This window comes from Euphorbia lathyris, chromosome 1 (genome assembly GCF_963576675.1).
Source record: "Euphorbia lathyris chromosome 1, ddEupLath1.1, whole genome shotgun sequence".
NCBI classification, from domain to species: domain Eukaryota; kingdom Viridiplantae; phylum Streptophyta; class Magnoliopsida; order Malpighiales; family Euphorbiaceae; genus Euphorbia; species Euphorbia lathyris.
In genome coordinates, this window is record NC_088910.1 from 36,675,317 (window position 1) to 36,699,984 (window position 24,668).

Genomic DNA, 24,668 nt, shown 5'->3' on the forward strand with positions numbered 1-24,668 from the left:
AAAAATACAATAACATGAATAACACGAAAACGTGACAAAACGCGAAAAATACGAAAAACAAGAAAACTTGGAAAGAATAGAATAAAAATATTTCTATATTTGGTTGGTGGAATAAGATACAATGGAATACAGTTAAACCTCGATAAATGAATATTCGATAAAGTAATAACCTCGATTATATAATAAATTCTTCCGGTCCCGACTTGGGCCAATGGACTAAAGTAATAACCTCGCTAAATGCATTAAGTAATAAAAAATATTCAATATAAATACCCAAGAGTTTATAAAAAACAAGACCTATAATTGTGCCTATAATTATGCCTATAATTATTTGATTGATTTGTAATTACGCTAATGTGATAATTACAAATCAATCAAATAATATATTTCCTAAACAAGATAATTACATGTCTAATGAATATTTATCGACAAATGAATAATTTATTAATTTATCGATAAATGAATAATTTATTCATTTATCGATAAATAAATAATCTCGCTTAATGAATATTTTTTTCCGATCCCAAGGATATGCATTTATAGAGGTTTTACTGTATATAATTTTTTTTTATTCGAAAGACAACATTACCCTCAAATGTAATTTATTATTTATTTTAAAATTTTAATTATTATTATAAATTGTTCAAATATTTAATATATATTATTTTAAAAAATATATAAAAAACAGAAAAATGGGAAACATGAAAGACAGAAAAAACACGAAAAATAAAAAAACATAAAAAACGAAAAAACATGAAAAACGGAAAATTATAAAAACACGAAAAAGGAGAGGTGGAAAACAGAAACAATGCAAAATGTAAAAAATGCAAAAAAAAAAAATAATAATAAAAACACAAAAATAAAAGTGGAAAAATGTGAAAACACGAAAAACATAGAAACGAGTTAACACAAAAAAAACACGTTTTAGTTTTTCGGTTTTTTCCTTTTTCGTATTTTTTTTTGTATTTTTCACATTTTGTTACTTTTTCATATTATTCGCGTTTTTTCATGTTTTTCATTTTTGTTTGCATTTTTCGTATTTTTATGTTTATCGCGCTTTTCACGTATTATCACGTTTTTGTGTTTTAGCATTTTTCTCGTTTTCATGTTTTCCTTATTTTTCACGTTTTTGTATATTTCGTGTTTTGTCACTTTTTCTCGGTATTCCTATTTTGTGGTTTTTTTGTGGGTTTTTTTTCGCGTTTTTGTGTTGTAATGTTTTTACGTTATTCACGTTTTTCGTGTTATATATTTTTTGTATTTCTTAATTTTTTAATGTTTTTCCTATTTTTCTATTTTTCACGTTTTTTTTTATGATATATAAATTATGAATTCGTCAAAACTAATAGGATTTAAGAAATTGATTAGAGAGAAGATTAAAGATTTAATGGAGGGTGATTTTATTTTTCTGTTTTATTTGATTTTAGTTTTCTGGTGAGTTTTAAGCCCTCCCATGCACCAAAGAAAATAAAAAATAAAATCATTTTAAAAGTTTAAATTCAATATAATTTACTAACGGTGGTACGTATGTTAATGTTGCTTCATAATATGCCCATTTTTAAGAGGAAATTACACAAAAAGCACGTTTTTAATTTTTTTTAAACATTTTTCAATATATATATATATATATATTAGTTTATCATCATAGGTATTTTTTTAGGGAAAATTATATAAAAATTCAGTTTTTAAAAACTATTTGCAACTAGGTAAAATCATAATTTTGGATTATGTCAAACTAATAAATTCAATATTTTCAATCTAACTAGAGTTTATAAATTATAGTCCAAAATATATTGTTTAGAGTTTAGAATTTATGAATTGAAATTTGAAATTTTTAAATTGGGATGTAAAATCATACTTTATTTATTTATTTATTTATTTTGACAAGGAAGACTCATCTTTATTAAATATCAGAAGCAAGAGCAGTACAGATACAAGGAGGAGGAACTGAAATCCAGACATTCCTCTCAAAAGCAGGTGTAGCTGCACGGGCTAAAGAGTGAGCAGCGGAATTCGCTGACTTACGAATAAATGACATTGACACATTAACTATATCCTTAATAAGGATTTTGCAGTCTTCAATAACCAGATCCAGAGCCGAATTGCCACTAGTTTCTCGCTGAATATCATACACTAGGAATTGTGAATCCGATTCCACCAACACGTTCTGCCTGCCAGACTCCTTCAACCAACTCAACGCTTCACGACACGAGATCGCTTCTACTAAAAAAGGGTCTAGACAGCAGTAAATAGTACCGTTACCTGCAGTTTGGAACCCGCCACCACTGTCCCCGCAAGATGAATCCGTAACCAGCAGTACCCAAGGCAGAAAATATGGCCCCGTCAATATTAAGTTTTGACATACCTGGCGGGGGTTTGCACCATTTCTGAGTTACATCGGCCGTCGTCACAACAGCACCACGTCCCTGGCTCTGAGCAGCTTTCCAACTTGAGAAGAACTGCATGGCCGCGGAGAAGAGTATGGTAGGCGTCATGACTTGTTTTGACCATACTTTATTGTTCCGGTTAAGCCATAAGAACCAGCAGCAGACCGCCACCGTACCAGTTTCTGACGGGAACATTAACCCCAGCTTCTTCCAGAACTCCCTAAATGAAGAGCAAGAATCTCCCAGTGCTGCAACGTTAGTCAGATCCCAGAAAAGCCGAGCCTGACGGTAGTCAACTAAGGCATGGAAGTCGTCCTCCTCCGCTTGCAGGCATGACGGGCACAGGTTATTGATCGGAACCCTTCGAGCAGATAAAGCGCACAGCGACGGTAAACAGCCAGCCAAGGTTCTCCAAATTAGATTTTTTACCTTCGGCGGAACCTGAAGTGCCCACATCATATCCCAATTAATACCAGCAATTGTAAATGAAGGATTATTGCCATATTTTTCAGACCACATGTGTTTATATGCACTTTTCACACAAAACTTGCCTCTTTTTTCCCCAGTACCATTCACATGCATCAGACACCAGACGGAGACTTAGAGGAATCCTTCGTATAAGTTCTGTATCCCGATCCACAAAGATCCCATTGATTAATTCCAAGTTCCACTCCCCCGAAGGTTGTCAGATGTTATTCACAGTATCCACTTCAAGGCCCGGGAGGCGCGCACTTTCGACAAAAGGATGGTCAGGGTCAGGTAGCCAAGGGGATTTCCAGATGTTAATAGACTCCCCTGTCCCAACAACACGTCTAGCTCCAGAAATAACAAGAGACTGTGCGACATATATACTTCTCCATATAAAGCTGGGCTGATTACCAAGATCCGCCTCTAGAAAGGAGGAAGAGGGAAAGTACTTAGCCTTATATACTCGTGCAAGTAATGAATCTGGATTAGTTAGAAGTCTCCAACCTTGTTTAGCTAGGAGAGAAAGATTAAATAGATGTAACTTTCGAAAGCCCAATCCTCCTAAGCTCTTCGGGGCACACAGTTTCTCCCATGACTTCCAATGCAGGCCTCTCTCCTATGAACCAGTTCCCCACCAAAATGAATTCATCATTCGTTCCAGATCATCACACAGAAGTTGAGGAAGGAGGAATAGACTCATAGCATAGGAGGGGAGGGCTTGGATAATAGATTTTAGCAGAATCTCCTTACCAGCTCGAGATAACATTTTTGCCTTCCAAGTTGTGACCCTTGCTCTGACTCTGTCTGCAATGTATTGGAACACTTATGTTTTACTTCTTCCAACTAAAGCTGGGAGACCAAGGTATGTTGCAGTGCCCATCCCCATAGGTACTCCAAAAATCGAACTTAAGGTCGAACGGAGACTCGCGCTACAATTTTTGCTGAACGAGATTGAGGATTTGGAGAAGTTTACCTTCTGCCCAGAAGCTGCTTCATATTCATGCAAACACTGCTGAACCGCTAAGCACTCTTCCTTTGACGCTTTGAAGAATAAGTAGCTATCATCTGCAAAGAAGAGATGAGAGATTGACGAGGCTGATTGAACTATCCGGCAACCATGGATCTGACCCCGAGCTTCTAAACTTTGCAAAGACGCTGATAAACCTTCTGCACAAATCAAAAAAAGATAGGGAAAGATAGGGTCACCCTGACGCAGGCCACGTTGTGGAAGAATTGGTCCAATCACATGATTATTGTGAGTAACATTATATCTGACCTTTGTAACACACTGCATTATCAGAGATATCCACCTGTCATCAAAGCCTAACCTCTGCATCATTTATGCCAAGAATGCCCACTCAACCCGATCATAAGCCTTGGCCATATCAAGCTTAAGAGAAACATACCCTTGTTTACCTCGAGTTCTATGCTCCAGGAAATGGTTTACTTCAAACGCAAGCATAATATTGTCTGTGATCAGTCGTCCTGGGATGAAAGCGCTCTATGTAGGCGAGATAATAATATCCATAACTTTCTTCAGCCTATTAGCAACTGTTTTTTCCAAAATCTTGTAGATAACATTGCATAAATCTATGGGCCTAAGATCTGATACTTTTTCTGGAGAAGATTTCTTTGGGATTAGAACAATATTTGTGTCATGGATACTCTCCGGAAACAACCCTTCATTCAACCATTGAATGCATGATTGAATCACATCTGGGCCAACCAAGTCCCAATACTGTTGGTAGAAGCATGGATTAAAGCCATCAGACCGGGACTTTTATCAGGATGCATTGAGAAAACCGCCCTCTTTATCTCATCCGCAGTAAACGGTTGGAGAAGCTCAACATTTAGTTCCGTTGAGATTTTTGGATGAATATTGTTCAAAATAGGTTCAGAGTGACATCCTGATGAGGTGAAGATTTCTGTAAAATAGTCTGAAATTAGAGAAGGTAACCCTGTCTCCCAATCGACCCAGTTTCTGTCCTCATCTTTCAGCCGATGAATTTCATTCTTTTTGCGCCTGCTGTTAGCAATTAGAGTGAAATTTTTTTGAGTTCTGGTCACCAGCTTTGAGCCAAAGGGTCTTGCTTCTCTGCTTCCAATAGGCTTCTTGTTGGAGGAGAAGCTCATCTAAGCGATTCCTAGCAGCCAATAGTGCTTCGACCGCCATCCTATCAGTACTAGATTTCAGTCTTCTAATTTCTGACCTGCAACAATGGATTTCTTTCTTAAACCTGCTGCGAATGTTGTTTCCCCAAGCTGCAAGTATTTCGCCACATTTTTTCTGTTTAACTAGAAGACCTCTAGCATTTGAATGTTGCCAGGCCAAAGTTATTTGGTCTTTACAATCAGTTTCTTTTATCCAAGCATTTTCAAATCGAAAACGGCGAGACATAGTACCCGTAGTGTTAATTAGAGACAAGAAGAGTACCGTATGATCACTACATTGAGCATCTTCATTCAAGACCAATGCTGAACTGAACTGCGTGAACCAACTGTTATTAGCAAGGGCCCGATCAAGTTTCTTTTCTATAGCATTTATTGAACCCCGACCTCTTTCCCACGTGAATGGATAACCCTTCATACTGACTTCTGACAACCCACAATCTGTAATAGCATCACTGAAGCCCCTTATCAAGGCAGGGGGGTGTCTGGTACCACCTCCCTTCTCAGACTGAGAGAGAGCATATCATTAAAGTCCCCAATGATAACCCAGGGATCAGAATTATTCAAGCTAAGACTCCTTAATAACTGCCAAGAATCCGCCCGACGCGACCGTTCGGGAAAGCCATAAAAACTGGTTAATCGATACTCCGGCAAACCTAATAAAGTGACCCTAAAGTCAATAAAATTAGAAGAATAACCAAGCAACTGAACCGAATTAACAGTTCTCCACAAGAGCGCTAAGCCCCCTCCATTGTTAATTGGCTCAACAAAAAATAGGCCCACGAAGGAAAGCTTTCATTTCAAAGCTTCCACCTTAAGTCGACTGCATTTAACCTCCATTAGAAAGATGAACTCGGGATGTAAATTGGTAGAGAAATCTGCCAACTGACGAACTGTCCGGGCGTTCCCGATCCCCCGGCAGTTCCAGGACAGTATACTCATGCTATCTTGTGAGTCGGGCTACCATGACTCGCTTCTGGGGTATTTTCAAAACCTGTCTCCAATCTCTCTGTATTGTTTTCCTCACAATCCATAAGATTTTCTAAGCTTCCTTGTGTATCTTTGGCTAATGATCCCGAGCTCTTGCGTTTTGGGTCAGAAATTTCAACACCAATATCTTCTAGTGTCTGATGGATGTGCTCATTGCCTTCAGAAGTTGCCTTACCCTTATACAGTGTCTTAAAACCTGGAGGAACAGCTGTAGCAATTTTTGGAATACTAACCTCCCTTTCACCTGAACTGGCCCCTGAGACAAAACCTGAAGTGACTACACTGTTTGTTTGAGTGAGGTCCTGAAGAGGTCGGCTAAACAAAAATCTTGATTGCTTAGGGACTTAGGACCGACGGTTAGGGGCTCTAAGCCAGGGCCCATATGCTCTCTCAACTTTCATCGGATCAGCCACTTGTAATAGAGCGTGACAGAATTTATCTGCGTTCCCTATATGTCCACAGACAAAGCAAAAGGTTGGAAGTCGTTCATATTTAAAGTTTACCCAAAACATAGCACCTCCCTAAACACTTATTTGCATTTTCCTCTTGAGTGGAGCAAGGACATTAATCGAGACACGAATTCGTAAGTAGGTATGAGAGACCCCTGTGAAGTTATTCGGGTCAGCTTCCACAAAAATACCCATAAAGTTACCTATGCTAACAGCAACCTTTTCAGACATAAAGCCGACGGGAAGATCATAAACCTGCAGCCAAAAATTAGTGCGAGACAAGTGAATATCCATAGGATTTTGACCCTCCTCTAACCTCTTTAGAATTAGCAACTGTTGTTCAAAAGTCCATGGTCCACCCTGAATTACCCTATCCCGTTCCCATGGATGATAGAACTCAAATCGAAATAAATTGGGACCTAGATTTCTTCAATGAAAATCCCTTTTGAAGGGCTCCAAACATCAGCTAATGTGGATTTCATAAATGAGGTCTTAATTGGCCTGTTTGTTAGAAAATACCCTATTAAACACCAAATTTGGGGGCGAGATTGAACTTCAACGGCATCCGGTTGAATAACTAGTCCCGATTGAATTTCCTCCTATAAGGTGATTTGGGCACTTCTATTAATAATCTCCTCCATCAGTAACATGTGAAGGCAAATGATTAAATTTTTTATTTTATTATTTATTAGTATTTAGGTCACAAACCCTACAGTCAGCGACAACGGAAGCCACAGTAAAACGGATAAAACCATGGATTTTTAGGTCACACAGATCGGCGGTTGACAGTGCCGGAAACAGAAAGAATTGAGACAGGCGGAACGGAGCGAGGCGGATCGGAAGAAGGACGGCAACTGCGACGGCAGAGGCCAAAACAGAGGCGGACCGAAGCGGCAAGAATGAACTCCGGCGAAACAACAGAGTCAGGAAACACGATCTGTGAGGCGGCGGAAACAAGGATAGATTAGAGACAGCAGCGACGGAGGAGGGCAAATCAGAGGCAAACCGGAACAGCAAGGAAGATCGCCGGCGAAACAACAGAACCAGGAAATGCAGGCGGCGGAAATTAGGGCTCGTCAAAAGCGAGGTCTTCTCAAAAGCAGTGTCTTCTCAAAAGCATACTTTATTTGTTATATATGGTAAATAATGATATACTTAATTCTAAGTTTGATAATTTGATGTAGTTGTAATTTTGTAGTTAGATATGTATTCATATAGGAATTTTTTTTTTTTTTTAAAATTTTTTTTGAAATCCAACACGGTAAGCCCAATTTAGCCCACTAATAAAATGTTTGGTTTGTTTGGCACCTTGACTCAACTCCTTTAAAATTGGGGTATTGCTATATACCGCCCCCAAATTCCGGTTCACCGCACCCTTTTGACCATATTGCCCTTCTCATTTTTTCCCCAAAACCTTAAAAACTCTCTCTACTTTTCTCTCCCGAGCACAAATCCCGGATTTGACAAAAATGGATCAAAGCATTCCCGAAGACAATGAGTTCGAACACGAGGTAATATTACGATTATTAAAAACGTTATTTAGGTATTTTCGTTTTTTTTTTATTTTGGTTTTTGCCTGGGCAGGTGGCGCATACCACCCTTTCCCTAGGCCGAACGGATGAACTACCCGTTCGGCCTACGGAACGGGTGGTATGCGCCACCCGCTCCACCCATGGAACGGGTGGTACGCGCCACCCGCTCCACCCTTGGAACGGGCAGTATGCGCTGCCCGTTTCCACCTATGGTGAAACGGGCAGCCTGCCCGTTCAGGCAAAAATAGGCAGAAATTGCCCCGAATTATTTTTGCACGGGAGAAATAGCCCCGAAGTATTTTTTTTGTAATTTTAATGTCAATTTTTCGTATATTCAGGTACCGATAAAAGATCGGAACCCCGATAACATTGATTATAGTTCGCGTTTCATAACGGATACCGTTTTCCCCTCAAGTCAGGATGCTATTGATTGGGCAAAAAATATAGCTATTCAGAATGGGTTTGAGATTGTAATATCTTCGCACAAACATGGGGGAAAACAGAAGCTGTTGCGATGTTCATGGGGTGAACGATATAGAGGTGTTGTGAAAATTGATGAAGATCCTGCAATTAGGAAAAGTAAAACTAAAGCGTGCCGCTGTAAATTTCAGATTAAAGCCTATCAACATGCAGACCTTTCTGGATGGGGGATACAGGTTAAGGCTGGGTTAACTGGAATGCATAACCATACAATGCGTATGTATCCAGAGGGAAGTCGGCAAATGAGCGGACTCAGTATCGCATCTAAACAAATTGTGCATGATATGACTTCAGCTCAAGCAAAGCCTTGTGCTATTTTAGCAGCAGTTAAAGAAAAAAACCCAGAGGACAACTCAGTAATTAAACACATATATAATTACAGGGACAAAATGAGGAGGGACGGGTTTGAAGGTAGAGACCTGGCTAGTCAATTCTACCATATTGCTGTGGAGAACAAATATGTCAATTACACACAGGCTGATTCAGGTGTGATAACGCATGTGTTCATGGCACATCCAGAGTCAGTTGATATGTTCAGGACTTACCACTGGTACATCGGCATTGATTCAACGTACAAAACAAACAAGTACAAAATGCCGTTTGTTGAGATTGTGGGGATGACGCCATGCAATAATAACTTCAAGATAGCGTATGCTATTGTTAAAGATGAGACCGAAGGGAGCTATCGTTGGATTTTGCAAAGGCTGAAGATTTTGATTGGGGATGATCTTAACCCGACCGTTGTTGTTAGTGACAGGGAGCTTGGGTTATTAAAGCCGATCCAAGAAGTTTTTCCACAAGCAGTGCACTTGCTATGCACTTGGCATATAAATAAGGATGTGGAAGATCGTGTGTATAGAATCATGGGAGATAAAGGCCTTGCCTCTAAATTCAAGAATGGCAGATGGAGAACAATATTAGAATCATTAACCATTGAGGAGTACGAGACCAATCTTATGATGATGAAGGATAAGATGAGCAGGTTCAAAGGAGTTATCTCGTATGTTGAGGAGACGTGGTTGGTGCATAAGGAGAAGTTTGTTGTTGCTTGGACAAAGGAGTTCCTACATTTTGGCAACACAACTACTTGTCGAGTGGAGAGCGAACATGCTAGTCTAAAGCAATGGCTCAATACGGCAACTGGCTCCCTTGACACGGTATGGCAGAAGGTTCACAAGCAGATTGAATCACAAGCAACCAATATAAGGTATTTGCAATTTCTTCTACTGCAATTTAGGAATTTGCATTTATGGTTGTATCATTTCACTAACTAATAATAATTTTGTCTTCGTATCAGGTACATGCTTGAGCAGTCCCGGCTTCGTCAAGCAGTCACTTTCGCTGGACGCCCATTAAGCCAACTTGTATTCAAAGTCTCTCACTAATGTCTGCAGTTGTTGAATCAAGAGTTAGAGCGGATGAGAGGGTTGGGCCATGAAGTGTACGTGCATTGCGGTTGTGTATTGAGAACATCGCATCACATACCATGTGCATGCGAGCTGAAACGAACTTATGATCTGGAACAAATGATCAGTACTGAGAGTGTTCACGTGTTTTGGAGAACACTTTTAATCAATCATGGTCACACTGATGAAAATGACGGGCGTAATGATCTGAACGAGGAGCAGCGATATTTTCAGTCCTTAGTGGACCAGGTCTCTAAAGGTGACCCATCCTTAATGCGTAATATTTCAATGTTTATCCATGATCAACTACACCCTGATCAAGCTCAGTACACCGAACCCGATGTCAAAATTCACGTGCGAGGGCGACCTAAGGTGAGCAAACCCACAAAACGTATGCCGAGTTCTTGGGAATACAATGAAACTCATCGTGGACGGGCTCGTTCTACTAGTTCATCTAGGAGTCGTGGTAGAAGTGGCAAAATTAGCTCGTCATCCTCGGTACATAATGCTACCTCATCAGGTAATGTTATCTGATAAACCTAACTTTTTTTTATAAATGTTTTGCAATATAGAGTTCATTTACACTAATATACATGAATGCAGATGGAAAAACATATTATGGTTCTGACTTCGTACATTCTGATAAAATAGTTGGCATAATTAAACCATACGTCGAATCATACTACGACATTGTAGGTGATGGAAATTGTGGTTTCCGTACGGTAGCAACTTACATTTTTGGTGACGAAGAAGCGTGGCAGACAGTTAGGCATCACATTCGAAATGAAGTAATTGCTAACCGTTGTCTGTATCAAAGAGTGTTTGTTGATACTGTTGATGCAGCTCTTCGTAGGGTAAATTGGGACGGTGCAGGTTGTACGCCGGATTATTGGATGATCGTTTGGGATGACTTGTGGCCGGTTGCTACAATGTACAATTCTGCTATCATGTTATTTGGCTTCTCGGGTGGGGACACATTAGCGTTGTGTGGTACTATCTTACCATTATATGCCGCATCCACTGCTACAAGACCAGCACGTGAGATTTGTATAGCTCATTTAGGGAATCACTGCCATCACTACATACGTTTAAATTTATCGCCTAACTTTCCGGTGCCCCCTATAGTACACTGGTGGTTTCTGCACCGAGGTCAAAGCGTTGTAGGATGGGAGCGCTTCTATCAGGATAGGGTGGCACAGTGGACCAGATTGGCCAAACTTAGGGGATATTAGTATTTGATATTGTGTGGTTCTGTAATGTTACAGGTGAATTGTGATGAATTCTGTGTGGTTCTGTAATGTTACAGGTGAATTGTGATGAATTCTGTGTGGTTCTGTAATGTTACAGGTGAATTGTGATTAATTCTGTGTGGTTCTATAATGTTACAGGTCAATTCTGATGAATTCTGTGTGGTTCTGTAATGTTACAGGTGAATTGTGATTAATTCTGTGTGGTTCTGTAATGTTACAGGTGAATTGTGATGTATTCTGTGTGGTTCTGTAATGTTACAGGTGAATTGTGATGTATTCTGTGTGGTTCTGTAATGTTATAGGTGAATTCTGATGAATTCTGTGTGGTTCTGTAATGTTACAGGTGAATTATGATGAATTCTGTGTGGTTCTGTAATGTTACATGTCAATTCTGATGAATTCCAACGGCTATATTCAAACGGATATTTTCCAATGGCTATATTCAAACGGATATATTCCAACGGCTATATTCTCCATCTATAAAATTAAACAATTTTTCTACTTCAGTTATCCACATTTACTCTTTAAATTCATTTCAACGAAAACTCTCAACTATCAATGGCTTCATCTGATTTTACCAATGAGTTCCCTAATTTTCCTCCCGAGAAAAGCATAGTGTCAACTTTGAGTAAGTCTGATTGCACGGCGAAGATGCTTGATTACCAATACTATGCAATCCGTGTATATGGAGAGACATTTGTGAGTCCAGCAATGTTCCATCCTGAAACTCCATTTATGTTTTGCTTCAAGCTTCCGTCTGCTGGTGAGTTTCCAATATACTCACTACACATGCTATGGTTCTTATGTTATATGTATTACATGCCTTTTGAATTTGCTCTAGAGGAATGGTTGAACAGTTTGAATGAAGGAAATATTCCTAGTCATATTCAAACATTTCTGAAGTGGTTTATGCCTATTGATGACTGGAAAGCTATGTTCGCCAGACTACTGCGTGATAATCATAGGGGAATTATCCCTAGAAAAAATTTCAACTCCATCATCTTTTTAAGATGGACAGAGTCTGAAATTTCTCATGAGGTTCATCGAACTTATCCTTACTCGATCGTGCAAAATTGGGATCGCTATAAATTAGAGGTTCGAGTACTACATAGTATCAACGCTTCAAAGAACGAGTACCTTCCAGGACGAGCTTGGCCAAGAAATAGAGGAAATGCTCAATGGAACATTTTTCCTGTGGAATATGAGACGAATATTGCAGAGGAGAAAGAGATATACCTTGCAATACAGTCAGGTGTACCAGCGACATCTTCACCAAACATTGACGAGTACGAAGAAGATAGTGACTAATGTATTTTTTTTCCGTTTATGTCGTTGTAATGTATTTTTTCAGTTTATGTCGTTGTAATGTATTTTTTCAGTTTATGTCGTTGTAATGTATTTTTTCAGTTTATGTCGTTTATGTCGTTGTAATGTATTCTTAAATTTGCAATAATAACAAAGCGTACCACAAAAAAACGATAATATCAAAATACCAAATTCAGTCATAATAGTACTAAAATACTTCGAAATACAGTCATAACTCACTTGGCCAAATGCCAAGCACCCATAATCTGCTCTAACGACTGCCTATATACAATCGCAGCATCCTCGTCCAGATGACTCATGTGATCCAACACAGTTTCACCCCAGCCAGCTAATCGATTAACCCACTGTAAAAAGTAAGGAATAAAAAACAGAGTTAATATCACTTCACACTTCAGTAAATATCATTTCACATTAGTAGATCAGTAAAGAAAAACCAAAAATAACTTACAATCTCACTGTTCAAGCGAGTATAAACAGTCGGTCCGGGTGCAACAATCTCCGGAAGTAGACGAGGGTGTGAGTGACGGGTGTACCAATGCATGTACTGATCCTCACAATCTGATGGAGTATGTGCTGGAGTGAATATAGACAATATAAGGACGGTCGACTGGGGAAAAGAGTCCCAAATACCCTGCACCATCACAGCTGGCACCTCTACACGATACTTCAAACCGGTCCACGGACGCACAGCCTTAGAAGGCTGCAATATCGGTCTAGGAATGGTCTGCACATGTCCAAGCTGTCGAAGGCATCGCCCCGGCATGTACGGCTCGATCACATCCCGATACCGTATCCATCCAGCGTATAGAGTCCTCGGGGTCTCCGTAATGGCATCAGGGCCATACGGCATCCACATCACCTACAGATGTATAAAATTACATTAACATATACAAGTAATACAAATTTGTTTTAATTGAACAGTATTTATAATTATATAGCAAGTATACCTCATCTGCCGTCAACACATCAAGCCGGGCACGAAATGCTCTCAGCCGCTCATCGCTCTTCTCCATCGATATAGATGGCCACAACGAAGCCCTAGGAAGATCCGGGTCAACTGTAACTGCCTCTCGATGTGGCCTGAAGCAAGGAAAATACTCGTAAATCCAGGACTGGAGCAATGTCATACAACCCGTCATCTGCCCGCAATCTCCTCTGGTAGCAATACCAAGATGACGGTATAGATATGCTAGTGCAGCTGATCCTCAAGAAAGTCCAACGGCTCCAGCTGCCGAGTCCTGCACCTCTAACAGACAAGAAGGTCGGATGCGGTCACCACTCTTGTCTACGAACAAGGTGGAACCGAGCATCAGCCACGTCCAAGCTATAGCCTGGGTCTCAGGAATCCGATCACCTCCACAGTGCTTCATGACAGAAGCGGCTCGTATACCACCAGAAGAATAATGACGGGCATCTAACTCAACCCGAGTCATCCCAAACAAATCCATCACGCACTCCTTAAGCTCATCAATACTCGCATCAGCAGTCACCATGGCACCATCTACGGGGATGCACAATATCTCCCACACATCATGCATCAAAATGGTCATCTCGCCAAACGGCATGTGAAATGATGACGTGTCTGGTTGCCACCGCTCTACAAATGCCGTGATCAGAGCAGCATCTATGTGACTATGCATAATACCAGGTAAATGGAACATGCCAGATGACTCGATACGCGACTGAATCATCCTGGAAGAACCACTGTACCATGATCTCAGCTTCGAGCAATACCCTGATCTGGTATGACACCTAAGGACGCCCCTATCCTGACCGGCCCAGATAGCACATGCAACATGTCCCAGAAAGCTCGGGATCACAGCACCATCAAATGGACCCCCGGGTACGGGGTCCTTCACAACCCAGTCATCCTCTATAACACTCCTCGATCGCTTGCTGCTACCTGAAATTACAGTAAACGGTGGATTACACCACCTGGCCTAAGGCCCAAACGGGTGCGGTGCACCAGTCGGCCATAGGGCCGACTAGTGCGCCGCAAACGTTTGGCCCGTAGGCCAAACGGGCGCGCCGTGCGCTCCACCATAAGGTGGAGCGCACGTCTTATATGCGTTCCACTTTAGGTGGAATGCGTGCGGCGAGCGATCCACCGTATGGTGGAGCGCGTGCGCCGCGCGATCCACCTTCCGGTGGAGCGCGTGTGCCGCGCGCTCCACCATACGGTGGATCGCTCGCCGCGCACTTGTTCCACCTACGGTGGAACGCATAGTTCGTGCGTTCCACCGTAGGTGGAACAAGAAAATCGCACCCGCCTGGTGTGATTTTTGGGATTTTTTTCCCGAATTTCAGCCCCAAAAATCTCTAATTCGTTAATGATTTGAACGGAAAAACTTACCGTAATACCCATGTATCATTTGCCGATGCCTACTTTTCGTGTCATCTCGTTTTAGGTCGGTTTTTTGAAAACGGAAAGAAAGTAGAGAGGATTTGGAATTTTTAAAATTCTTGTTTGGAATAATGAGAAGGGCAATATGGTCAACAGGGTGCGGTGAAACGGAATTAGGGGGCGGTATATAGTCGCCCACTTAAAATTGTATAGCAAAATGGAGGGAAATATGTCGAACGGCCTCCTGCTTCACTTGCAGTCGCAGAAATGTCCAGAAGACGTCTTGTGCTCACAACTTCGTCAGAAGAAGACGAAGACGAAGAAATCCTTCTTCATCAACAGCAACAACATCACGAAAATGAGGTTACTCTCCAACAAGACACTACTGCTAATAATAATAATCAGCTTCTCAACCCAAACCCTAACCCCCTCGAACCACTTCCTGTTTCGGACGACGAATTCATTGACGTATCCGACAACCTCTCGTCTCCCTCTATTTCCCCGGAGCCTGTCTCTAATCTCTCATCGCCGCAACCACCTCCCGTGCCTTCGGCGAACTCCGGTTGTCCAATTGGTGATTTGTTAGTAAGGATGGGCTTACATGTAAATAGGGAGTGGTTGAATTCTTGTCTTCAAGGGCTTGAGAGCTCTATTCGGGGTCTTGATGTTGCAGCTAAGGCCAAGCTCTGCTTCCAGCAGTTTTTGTTTTCGGACATGAACTTCTCTGGCGGAGGTGTGCTTCCGCCCAATGTGGATTCCATGCACCTTGTTGATCTAGCAGGGCCGTTTGTTTTGCAGGTGCAGTTCAATTTTATCTGATGCTTTCACGTTTGATGCCAGATGATTGTTTGTATGTTAGAAATTGCGCAATTTATTTTTTTTCCCAATTCTTTGGATTTTAGTTTATTTCTTCATTCTTTTCCTTTCGTTTTGTATTTGAATATAAGTTTCTGATCAGTGAGTCTACATTGTTTCCAGGTTGATGAGATTGTTAATTTGAGTTGCCCCCTCAGAGGCAGATATCACGATGCTCCTCCAGGCATCAAAAGGTGCCTTAAGTTGTCCATGACGGATGGAGTTCAACGTGTTTTTGGAATGGAATATAGGCCCATCAAGGATCTTCAAGTCTTAGCCCCTGCAGGATTGAAGGTTCCCCCTTCTACTGTCTATCAATGGTTTATGCAATGGGAGTTTCTTTTTTCCATAATAGTGATTTGCTATATTACGAAGTTCTAGATAGATAAGATAGTCGTTGTCAAGTAAGAATAGTATTTTTTCCAGCGAAATGCCTTGTTCTTTTGGTGTTATATTAAACTGGATGCATGGCTTGGCAGAATATGGTGATGGATTTTATTTACATACCTTGGTTTGAAATTTGAATTGATTATCACGTTGATGTGAATGTCGGGGGCTAAATTATTAGAAATTAAACTGTGTTACCAACAAATTGTGCTGCATTGTGTTCTTTTCATGGATAATTTGTTAGTTTTTGACGGAGATAAAGTTGGGAGCATTGCCGTTTTCTTTCTTGTAGGTCGTCATTTGTAATGTACATGTAAGGCATGGGCTTCTAATGCTAGTTCCTGAAGCTTTAGAAGTTCTTGGAGGGATGGTTGATGAGTTGGAAGCAGCACGCCAACTTCTTGTTGGTGAAGTAAATAAGCCACCAAGAGGAAAAAGGTATATTGAATTGAACTGCCCCAAAGATGTTATGTCTTCAGCCTGTTAACATTTACATTGGCTTGCGATTTTCTGTTTCTATTTGCTTCTGAACTCAATTGGGTTCTGGTGTACTCCGAAAGAGCTCGTCTCATGTTGATTATGACCTTTAGAATTAGTGCTTGTGTGAGATGTTAGACTTCTCGCGACTACGGCTTATAATGGTATACGAAAATCCAGGAAATGATTTTGTTCTACACATTGGACTTTGCCATCCATGAATAATGTAAAATAGTCCATGGAGGTTATGAATTAGATATGATCGAAGTTATCTGATTAAATCAAGTGTGTAACATAGTTATAGAAGGGTTGGACAATTCTGTTCAAATAACATAGTTCTAATATCCAATGCCTTCAGTGTTTTGATTGATGTTTTAAGTGTGTTCAATCCTGATACTTGTGTCTCTTCCAGTACAACTGTTTTGATACCTGAGGACACTGCTATAATGATGACTTCTTGACTCTTAAACTTCTGATTATGCATACTTGTATATTTGTTATATTCTACAGATCAAGGACTGGTGTGGTTCCTCCTTTAGCAACCCGAGCGACTCAGGCTGCTTGGCCCTCTAATGGTGTTACTGTTCCTGGAATGACCAACAATACAACTGGTGCCCTTGGCCGTACCAATAGCTCTACTAGTATTCCTCGCAGCAATGGTTCAGTTAATGTTTCCAGTCACACCAATAATTTTGTTAGTCTAAATAGAGGAACTGATAATTCTGTTAATCTTCATGAACAAATCAATAGATCTAATGTTATTCAGGCCACCAGTAGTTCCACAATACAAGTTGAAGCTCCCTTTCAGACTCGTGAACAAGGTTGGCTTGCTCTCTTTCTCTTCTTCTGCCTGTTTGAGTTGCAGTACTAGCTTTTTGTATCACAGTTACATTTTAACACCTACAATCTACATAGTATCTTGAAGGAAGTGAGTAAAGCCAATTGTTCTAAATTTTTGAAATTGGAGATAAGGAAAATTATTCATATTTATGACTTGAGATTGGTTTGTTTTTGGACTTGTTTTATCATTTTATTTCCATAAGAAATAGAGCTGTTAGATGTAATCTTGAATAGAAGATGCTGCAGCTGTTATTTTACCTGCTTGCCTAAACATTATTTTGGAATGAAATTGATATCTTTAAAGTAACTGTTTTTCTCGAACATGCTTTTGCCACATTTGCAGTGGTTATATTCCTTGTGGTTGTGTAACAAAAAATCTGTTGTTTTAGTCTATTGCATTTTGTTTTTTGATAACACATCGTATTCTGGTTTTTGCCTTCTGTATCATTTGTTATTTATCAAACTCTTGATATGATGTCTGATGATTTTTTTTAAACTAACATAGCATAGTCAAAACAGGTTTTGTTGATATTGTTAGGTAATATTTGAAACAGGAAGAAAATCAAGTTGATTTTTTTTTTTCTTTCTGTCCGTCCATTCATGTGGTCCAGGTTCTACATCAGGTAATAGAAGCAGTGAAAGGGCCAGAGTAGAATTTTCTGTTCCAATGAGCTTGGGGAACTCTTCTTCTAATCCATTGACTACGGTTGTTTCTAATATTGAAGAGATGCAAATTGACGCTTCTGTTGACAGAGGAAGTGCTGTGTCAGATCAGCATTCTGCTACCATATTGAATAATGAGGATGTCTTCATGGTTGACGAGTTTGAACACCCGCTTATATTATCTGGTGATCGAGAAACCCCCTTTACATATTTTGCTAGTTTGTCAGCTAAGTGGGCTGCAATGAAGGAAAAGACATTCTCTGTTCAAGGAAAAGTCAAGGTGCTTATAACTTTCTCCCTTTTTCTTTTTGCATGTACACGCATATCACAGTTGCTTTCCTAGTTGGAAAACAGTTGACAAAAGTAGTTCATTTAGCCTAACGTAACCAGTTTTCTTCTGAGGTTTACCTGAGGTCAATTTGGTTGTGTGCACATGCAAAGATTTGCATCATATCTTCTGCCCGGCAAATAAATATTGTCATAGCTATCCTAAGAGCAGTAGTGTTCACATGGACCCTGAATGACCAAATAAATTTGGCCATTCACCGTTAGATTTAGGCTTATTAAATCTAATTCTTAGGGTGCTTTGAATCTCAGCTCTAGAATACATTTAAGTTTAGATCTAATGGTATTCAGAGTCCATGTGAACAGTACTGGCCGTTGTGAGTCAGGCATAACTGAGTCCCATTGTTGTTGAAGTCCTGTAGTGTTAATCTTTGATCGTTGAAATTGAATCAATCTTATAATCTATTAACATTTGGATTTAGATCCGTTTTAATCGGTTGAGTTTGATAATATCGATAGAAATCTAACATCAATATAGTAATTAGCTGAACGTTGGTCTCACATCAAGCTCACAAATTATTATGATTTGAATTTAGATCAGCTTTAAGATTGGATTTGATGACATCTATATAAATCTAACAACAAAAGTGTGTTATTAGCTGAACATTTAATTTTGGGATTCTCCTTAATTTTCACTCTGAACGGAGTTTTCCTATATTTACTAGTTCCATCTACATAATCTTAGAGCATATCTATGTGAAATAGCCTTCACAACAAGTACATGCTTGCAAATTATTAGAATATGGATCAAACTGGGGGATAAAAGATAAACTAACTGGGTGTCTTTCGGGTTTGATGGTCTTAGTCTCTTTAATATTGTAGTACCATTCGGTCCATTAGATTTAGGTTGAAACAAAGCCTCGTGCAATGCAGCGTTTTATTTTTTTCCCAGATGAAATAACATAGATTTGGACCTGCTAAACTTTTTTAGAAGTATATTTGTAAACCTTCCAGTGTCTATGCATTGGCAATAGATACAATGTTTGTGTTGGTTGTAAGAGAAAACAAGAATCACCTTCCAGTGTCTATGAATTGGTAGTTATAATTTCCTTCAATGCATAATCTTTTTGTTAGGTTGTCATTTCTTTGCACAACCGTTAGCAAAGATGGGATATATGTAGGGCTGTAAACGAGCCGAGCCGAGCCGAGCTTTGGCCTGTTCAAGCTCGGTTCGCTATAAAATTAACAAGCTCGAGCCCGAGCCGAGCTTGCTATAAAATTAACGAGCCGAGCCCGAGCCGAGCTTTGGCTTGCTCAACGAGCTTCGAGCTTGTTTCGAGTCTAAAATCCTCTTTTGGATTTGGTTCATTAAGAAAATTATCTAACCATGAATTGTTTGTGAGTAAATTGTTAATTATATTTGTGAAGTTTGCTCACAAATAACTCTTTAACTGTGTATATAAACAAGCTCACAAGCAAACTTCGTGAATAAATAAACAAGATGCTTACAAATAGTTCGTCGAACTCATCTAATAGCAAATGAAATAATATTAAGTTTAGATATTTGTGAACTAACACAAAACTATATAGTTTTCTACAAAACTAAAATTTGTTCATAAATGTTCTAATGGAGCTTGCTCGCGAGCTTTCGAGCCGAGCTTTGGCCTGCTCAAGCTTGGCTCGTTTACGAACCGAGCCAGTAAATCGTGTTCACGTCGAGCCGAGTCGAGCCGATCACCGAGCCGCTCATGAGCGGCTCTGTTCATTTACAGCCCTAGATATATGGGATTGCGTTTCAGTTCTTCCCACTCTAGATGCATGGTTATGCATCCAAACACGGTTTCAAAATGTTGAAACGTAGTTAGATCAACTGATTTATTAACCAGAAACTTATACGCTGTTCTATTTATTTTTAATTGAATTTAAAAAATAATCAATTTGTAATTTTTTTGACAAAAAATTTGTAGTGCTTTTTGACTGGTGTCAAGGCATTCCAATACAAGCAGAGGACAAAATATGAGCTTGCAGTGTATGTTGATGATGGCAGCCTCATCTCTGAGATCCTAATCGATCACAATGTGAGTATTTACTGTATATATTCTCCTGTTGCACTTACTGGTCTGTTAAACTATAATTATATCAGTTGTTGATGATACTCTTCAGCTGGTGCAAGAGAGAGTTGGTCATTCTCCGGAGGAGGTTACTGCTGCTCTTTCTTCTTCAGATTCAAAGAGAGTTGGAGATGTAAAGGAGGCACTGAAACAGTTTCAAACATTCTTACTGAATTTCGAGGTAACAGAAACCTCTAAATAGTTATGAACTTGGCCTGGTTGAGATATGTTTTCATTCTTACTAGAATGAATGCTTCCATGTGCCAGCATTGATTTTTGGCAGTGAACGGTTATTTGTATTTGCTGTTTCATCATTTTGGAATGCTTTGGTTTAGGGGACAATATTTGTGGAAATGAATCGAACATACCCTCTTCCAGTAGCCCTCGAAATGAATCAAGGTTGTTCAGCTTCTGATGCTTGGTTGCTTATGAAAAGGCTGACATCTTCCGCTCCTGCTCAGACACCACAGCAACCCTTATTTGAACCTATTGACATATCGCCATGATCACTTTTTCTCCCAGTTGATGCCTTGTCTCAGTAGGCAGGGTGGGACCGTGCAAATCGATGATTCCTTATCTCAGTAGGCAGGTTGGGATAGTGCAATTCGAAGAAATCTTGATGCTGTTTCTGCTATGAGATGGTGCAAATCGATGAAATTTTGATCCTGTTTCCAGCTATGCGACAGTGCAAATCGATACAATGTATATAGTTATGCTCCTGTTTCCAGCTATCAATGGGACAGTGCATATTGATGCAATGTACATGCTCGACAGGCATAATAGAGGGCATGGAAATTGGAAGCAATGCTACAGAATTCATGGCCATGCCTGGCTTTGCTTCTGTCTTGGATTTTTTCGAAGAGGAAAAAGAACCGCTGCAAAGTCTACTATCGGCAGTAGTTTGGTCCCGGAGACGAGGTAAAATTTAAAGTGAAGCAAAAAGCCATTGTTATGATGTGTACATCCAAATTCTTTGTATCATAATTCATAAGTTATAACCACAATGTATGTTAAACATGGTACACTTTTCAAGGTTACCAATGGCAACTTTTCAACATAAAAAAAACGTACTCATGTATCCAGATTTACAGTGCCTGCATGATGCATTAAGCTTTTATCATCCATAAATGGCAGAAGCCAACTAAAGTAAAAAATCTCAATGCTTGTTATTAGGAAATCCTTTATCTTATTTACCAGGTCAACGGTTTTCTTGCTTATTGTATCTCTCTGAGAATGACCATGTCGAGGCACTAAAAAGAATCGGTTGCTCCACTCTATTGTCTCTGGCAAGAACACTTTGCAGAAGAATACTGCTCGGTACCAGGCTGGCTCAATCAAGTTTTTCTCTCCACGGCAAGCAGCATTCACAATTGATTTTGCACATTTTGAAACCGACTCCATTGGCATCACACTGACTTGCACCTAACAGCAATGGACGAAACAGTTAGTGCTAGAAAGAATTCAGTTCATCTAATATATATGTACTGTACGTGGTAACTTACATCTTTCATTTCCTTGTCCACTTCCAGGCGACCTTGCTGGTTCAAGAACTTCCCTTGAGTCATCTCTGTGTTTATCAGACCTGGACTAACAATTGTTATGCCGATTTCGTGCCCCAATTCTACCCTAAGTGTCTCATACATGCTAACTACTGCTGCTTTACTTGCCTGGAGCCACACATTGTGATATATGTCACTAACTCAAAGATAGAAAGGAAGGAAATATATGGTGATTGGAAAACTTACAGAATACAAGCTCATTCTTGGGAGAGGAAGACATGAGGCGAAGGAAGCGATTACTATCATCTTTCCTTTGGTTGTTTTCAAGTATGGAATTGCAAAATAGGAGCTATATACCGAACCCCAGAAGTTTATGTCCTGTACAAAACATAACCTGTTGTATGTTAATGAAAGAATGACTCTGTATTAACTAAAGCAGCATTACAAGCATCATGCTCATTTAATTTTAATCCACAACTTGTCTATTTTGGATGATTGGTGGAAGCAATACATATCAAGGAAATTTTACTGTTTACAAATTACAGTTATACGTACCATAGCTGAAGCCATTTTAGTAATATCAGGAATATCTTCAAGCATGCTCACCGGACAAACCCCGGCGCCGACCACTAGATGATCCACTGTTAATTAAAATAGAAAACCATCAACACTTTTTTATTAGAAGATAAATATTGATATATAATTAATATAATACACTGAAATAGAAATGCTATATATATATATTAAGGAAAATAAAATTGTATAATTGGATTTACGTACATCGACCAAAGTGGTTCACCGTAGCATCAACAAAACGTTGACAATCTTCAAGCTTAGAAACATCTCCAGGTATAAAAATAGCATTTGGGGACCCAATTTTCTCAGCGGTGGCGGCAACTTGCTGGAGACGGTGTTCTCTTCTGGCCACAAGGGCTAAACAAGCCCTTCTCTTAGCATATTCATATGCCAAATGCTTTAAACACAGAAATTATGAGATCAATTACACATAATTAGTTGAATTGAACATATATAATGTGGAAATAAATGTAACCTCGCCGATGCCTGAGGAAGCTCCGGTAATAAGTACAACTTTTCCGGCAACATCTTCAGTGAAGAAGAAGGCACGCAAAGCAGAGAAGAGGTATTTGAAAAAGAGAAAAGGCGGTTGGAAGAAGAAGAGTGAGATTATAGATAGAGGGACAAACACAATGTTGATGAAATCGTTTATAAAATCCATGGTGTTTTTGTTTAGAAATAATGATAGGATCATGAATAAATATATATAGCAGTGCCACGTAGTAGGTTTGCATGCACAGGATAGAACACGTACGTATATTGTCTGTATCTTTGTAGGTAGTTGATGTAATGACTTGCGTTTATGTGAATTTAAAGTGAAACAAAACAAGGATATTTCATATTTGACTTTGAATCATGCATCTCAATATGTCAACTCCATCTTCACACTTCACACTTCATATTTAACAATGCAAATTTAATTATTACATAAATTAAAATTATACTGATGTTTTTGTCATTCCTTAAATAAAGGCTTAATACACCATTTACCTCATAAATTTGTAAAAAGTTTGATTGGCCTCTGAACTTTCTCTAAACTTTCACAGTGTCCCAATAGCTCATGTACTTGTATTAGAACTTACGTAAAATGTAATCAATTGATCACTCGGTTGTAAAAAAATAAGTTAAATGCGGAAAATGTATTGCGCGAGTCTTAAAAAAGTAAAACGACCAAAATCGGGCTATACAGTTCTAATATTAGAGAAGACAAGTTTTATAGTTGAGCAAATAATAATTTCATTTTTAATCTATTTTTGAATTATGTAATAATATTATAAGATTCGTGGAATACATCTTCCGCATTACTTACTTTTTTTTGCGATCGAGTGATAAATTAATTATATTTTATACAAGTTCAGAAGGCTAGTTAAGGAGACCAATTAAGTTTTTTTGGATAAATTTAGGAGGAGACCAATTAAGTTTTTTTGGATAAATTTAGGAGGCAAAATTTAGGAGGCAAATGATAAATAAATAAAGTTGCTAAAATCTTAGCCCAAACAATCCATATTTTATGTCAAGATTGGTCTACTCAATCTCTTATTATATTCGATTTTTTAATGTGTTTTTTATTTAAAAAGAAAAAACATAAATAAGCGGTTTTATCATACACAAGATCAGGAGACAGAGCTAGTTATCATACACAAGATCAGGAGACAGAGCTAGCACTAGGGGTGCAAACGAGCCGAACCGAGACCGAACAGGAGTAGGCTCGGCTTGAAAAGTGTGAAGATCAAGCTCGGCTCGAGCTCGAAGCTCGCCAAGCCTGGAATTTTAGAGCTCGGCTCGAGCTCGATATAGGTTCGACTCGAGTTCGAAGCTCGTCGAGCGGCTCGTTTTTGAATTTTTTCAAAATCTTTTTTTAACTTACCTAATAAACAAATACCAAATTTAAATCTAAAAAACCAATATTTTTAAAATTGAACCAAACCAACCGGTCTAAGCATGCATTAGCCAAACTCTCGGTATGGCTATAAATAATTCAAGTTAATATTACTTTTTTCAAAAAGAAAAAAATTATATTAACATACTAAAGACCGGAGCAAACCGGTGTTCACCAGTAAAATACCGGCTAACTAGAATGACTCCCACTACTTTACCCCGCTTATGAATAAGTGGACAATCAATTTATAAGAGACTTATTCTTTTCTCTTTCATTAACTTTTCGATGTGGGATT

General features: G+C 39.2%; 2 protein-coding genes across 3 annotated transcripts; one reads left to right on the top strand and one right to left on the bottom strand.

Moving 5' to 3' along the window:
* Positions 1-15,016: 15,016 nt before the first annotated feature.
* On the top strand, positions 15,017-21,237 carry LOC136228034 (recQ-mediated genome instability protein 1). Its single transcript, XM_066016865.1, has 8 exons — positions 15,017-15,599; positions 15,780-15,950; positions 16,336-16,481; positions 17,031-17,341; positions 17,972-18,303; positions 20,276-20,386; positions 20,472-20,600; positions 20,755-21,237. Exons 1-8 carry the CDS (start codon positions 15,069-15,071, stop codon positions 20,923-20,925), a joined length of 1,902 nt encoding a protein of 633 aa, XP_065872937.1. The 5' UTR covers positions 15,017-15,068; the 3' UTR covers positions 20,926-21,237.
* Positions 21,238-21,388: 151 nt separating this feature from the next.
* LOC136228043 (11-beta-hydroxysteroid dehydrogenase A-like) lies at positions 21,389-23,155 on the bottom strand. 2 transcript variants are annotated; one of them, XM_066016879.1, is made up of 7 exons: positions 22,970-23,155; positions 22,699-22,891; positions 22,474-22,559; positions 22,165-22,296; positions 21,922-22,086; positions 21,614-21,841; positions 21,389-21,513 (listed from the first exon to the last, which is right to left on the bottom strand). In XM_066016879.1, the coding sequence occupies exons 1-7, from the start codon at positions 23,153-23,155 to the stop codon at positions 21,505-21,507; spliced, it is 999 nt and encodes a 332-aa protein (XP_065872951.1). In that variant the 3' UTR covers positions 21,389-21,504. The 2 variants fall into 2 exon arrangements, with proteins under 2 accessions (XP_065872951.1, XP_065872945.1); XM_066016873.1 differs by having other exon boundaries at positions 21,389-21,841.
* Between the last annotated feature and the right edge of the window lie 1,513 nt (positions 23,156-24,668).

Excerpts from the sequence above, each read along its gene's own strand:
- LOC136228034 (XM_066016865.1), top strand. The coding sequence starts at position 15,069 with ATGTCCAGAAGACGTCTTGTGCTCACAACTTCGTCAGAAGAAGACGAA. Across the intron at positions 15,951-16,335 it reads TAGCCCCTGCAGGATTGAAG|GTCGTCATTTGTAATGTACA; the intron begins GTTCCCCCTTCT and ends TCTTTCTTGTAG. Across the intron at positions 18,304-20,275 it reads CTGTTCAAGGAAAAGTCAAG|TGCTTTTTGACTGGTGTCAA; the intron begins GTGCTTATAACT and ends AAAAATTTGTAG.
- LOC136228043 (XM_066016873.1), bottom strand. The coding sequence starts at position 23,155 with ATGGATTTTATAAACGATTTCATCAACATTGTGTTTGTCCCTCTATCT. Across the intron at positions 22,560-22,698 it reads GGTGAACCACTTTGGTCGAT|TGGATCATCTAGTGGTCGGC; the intron begins GTACGTAAATCC and ends TTTAATTAACAG. Across the intron at positions 21,842-21,921 it reads TGGACAAGGAAATGAAAGAT|GTGCAAGTCAGTGTGATGCC; the intron begins GTAAGTTACCAC and ends CATTGCTGTTAG.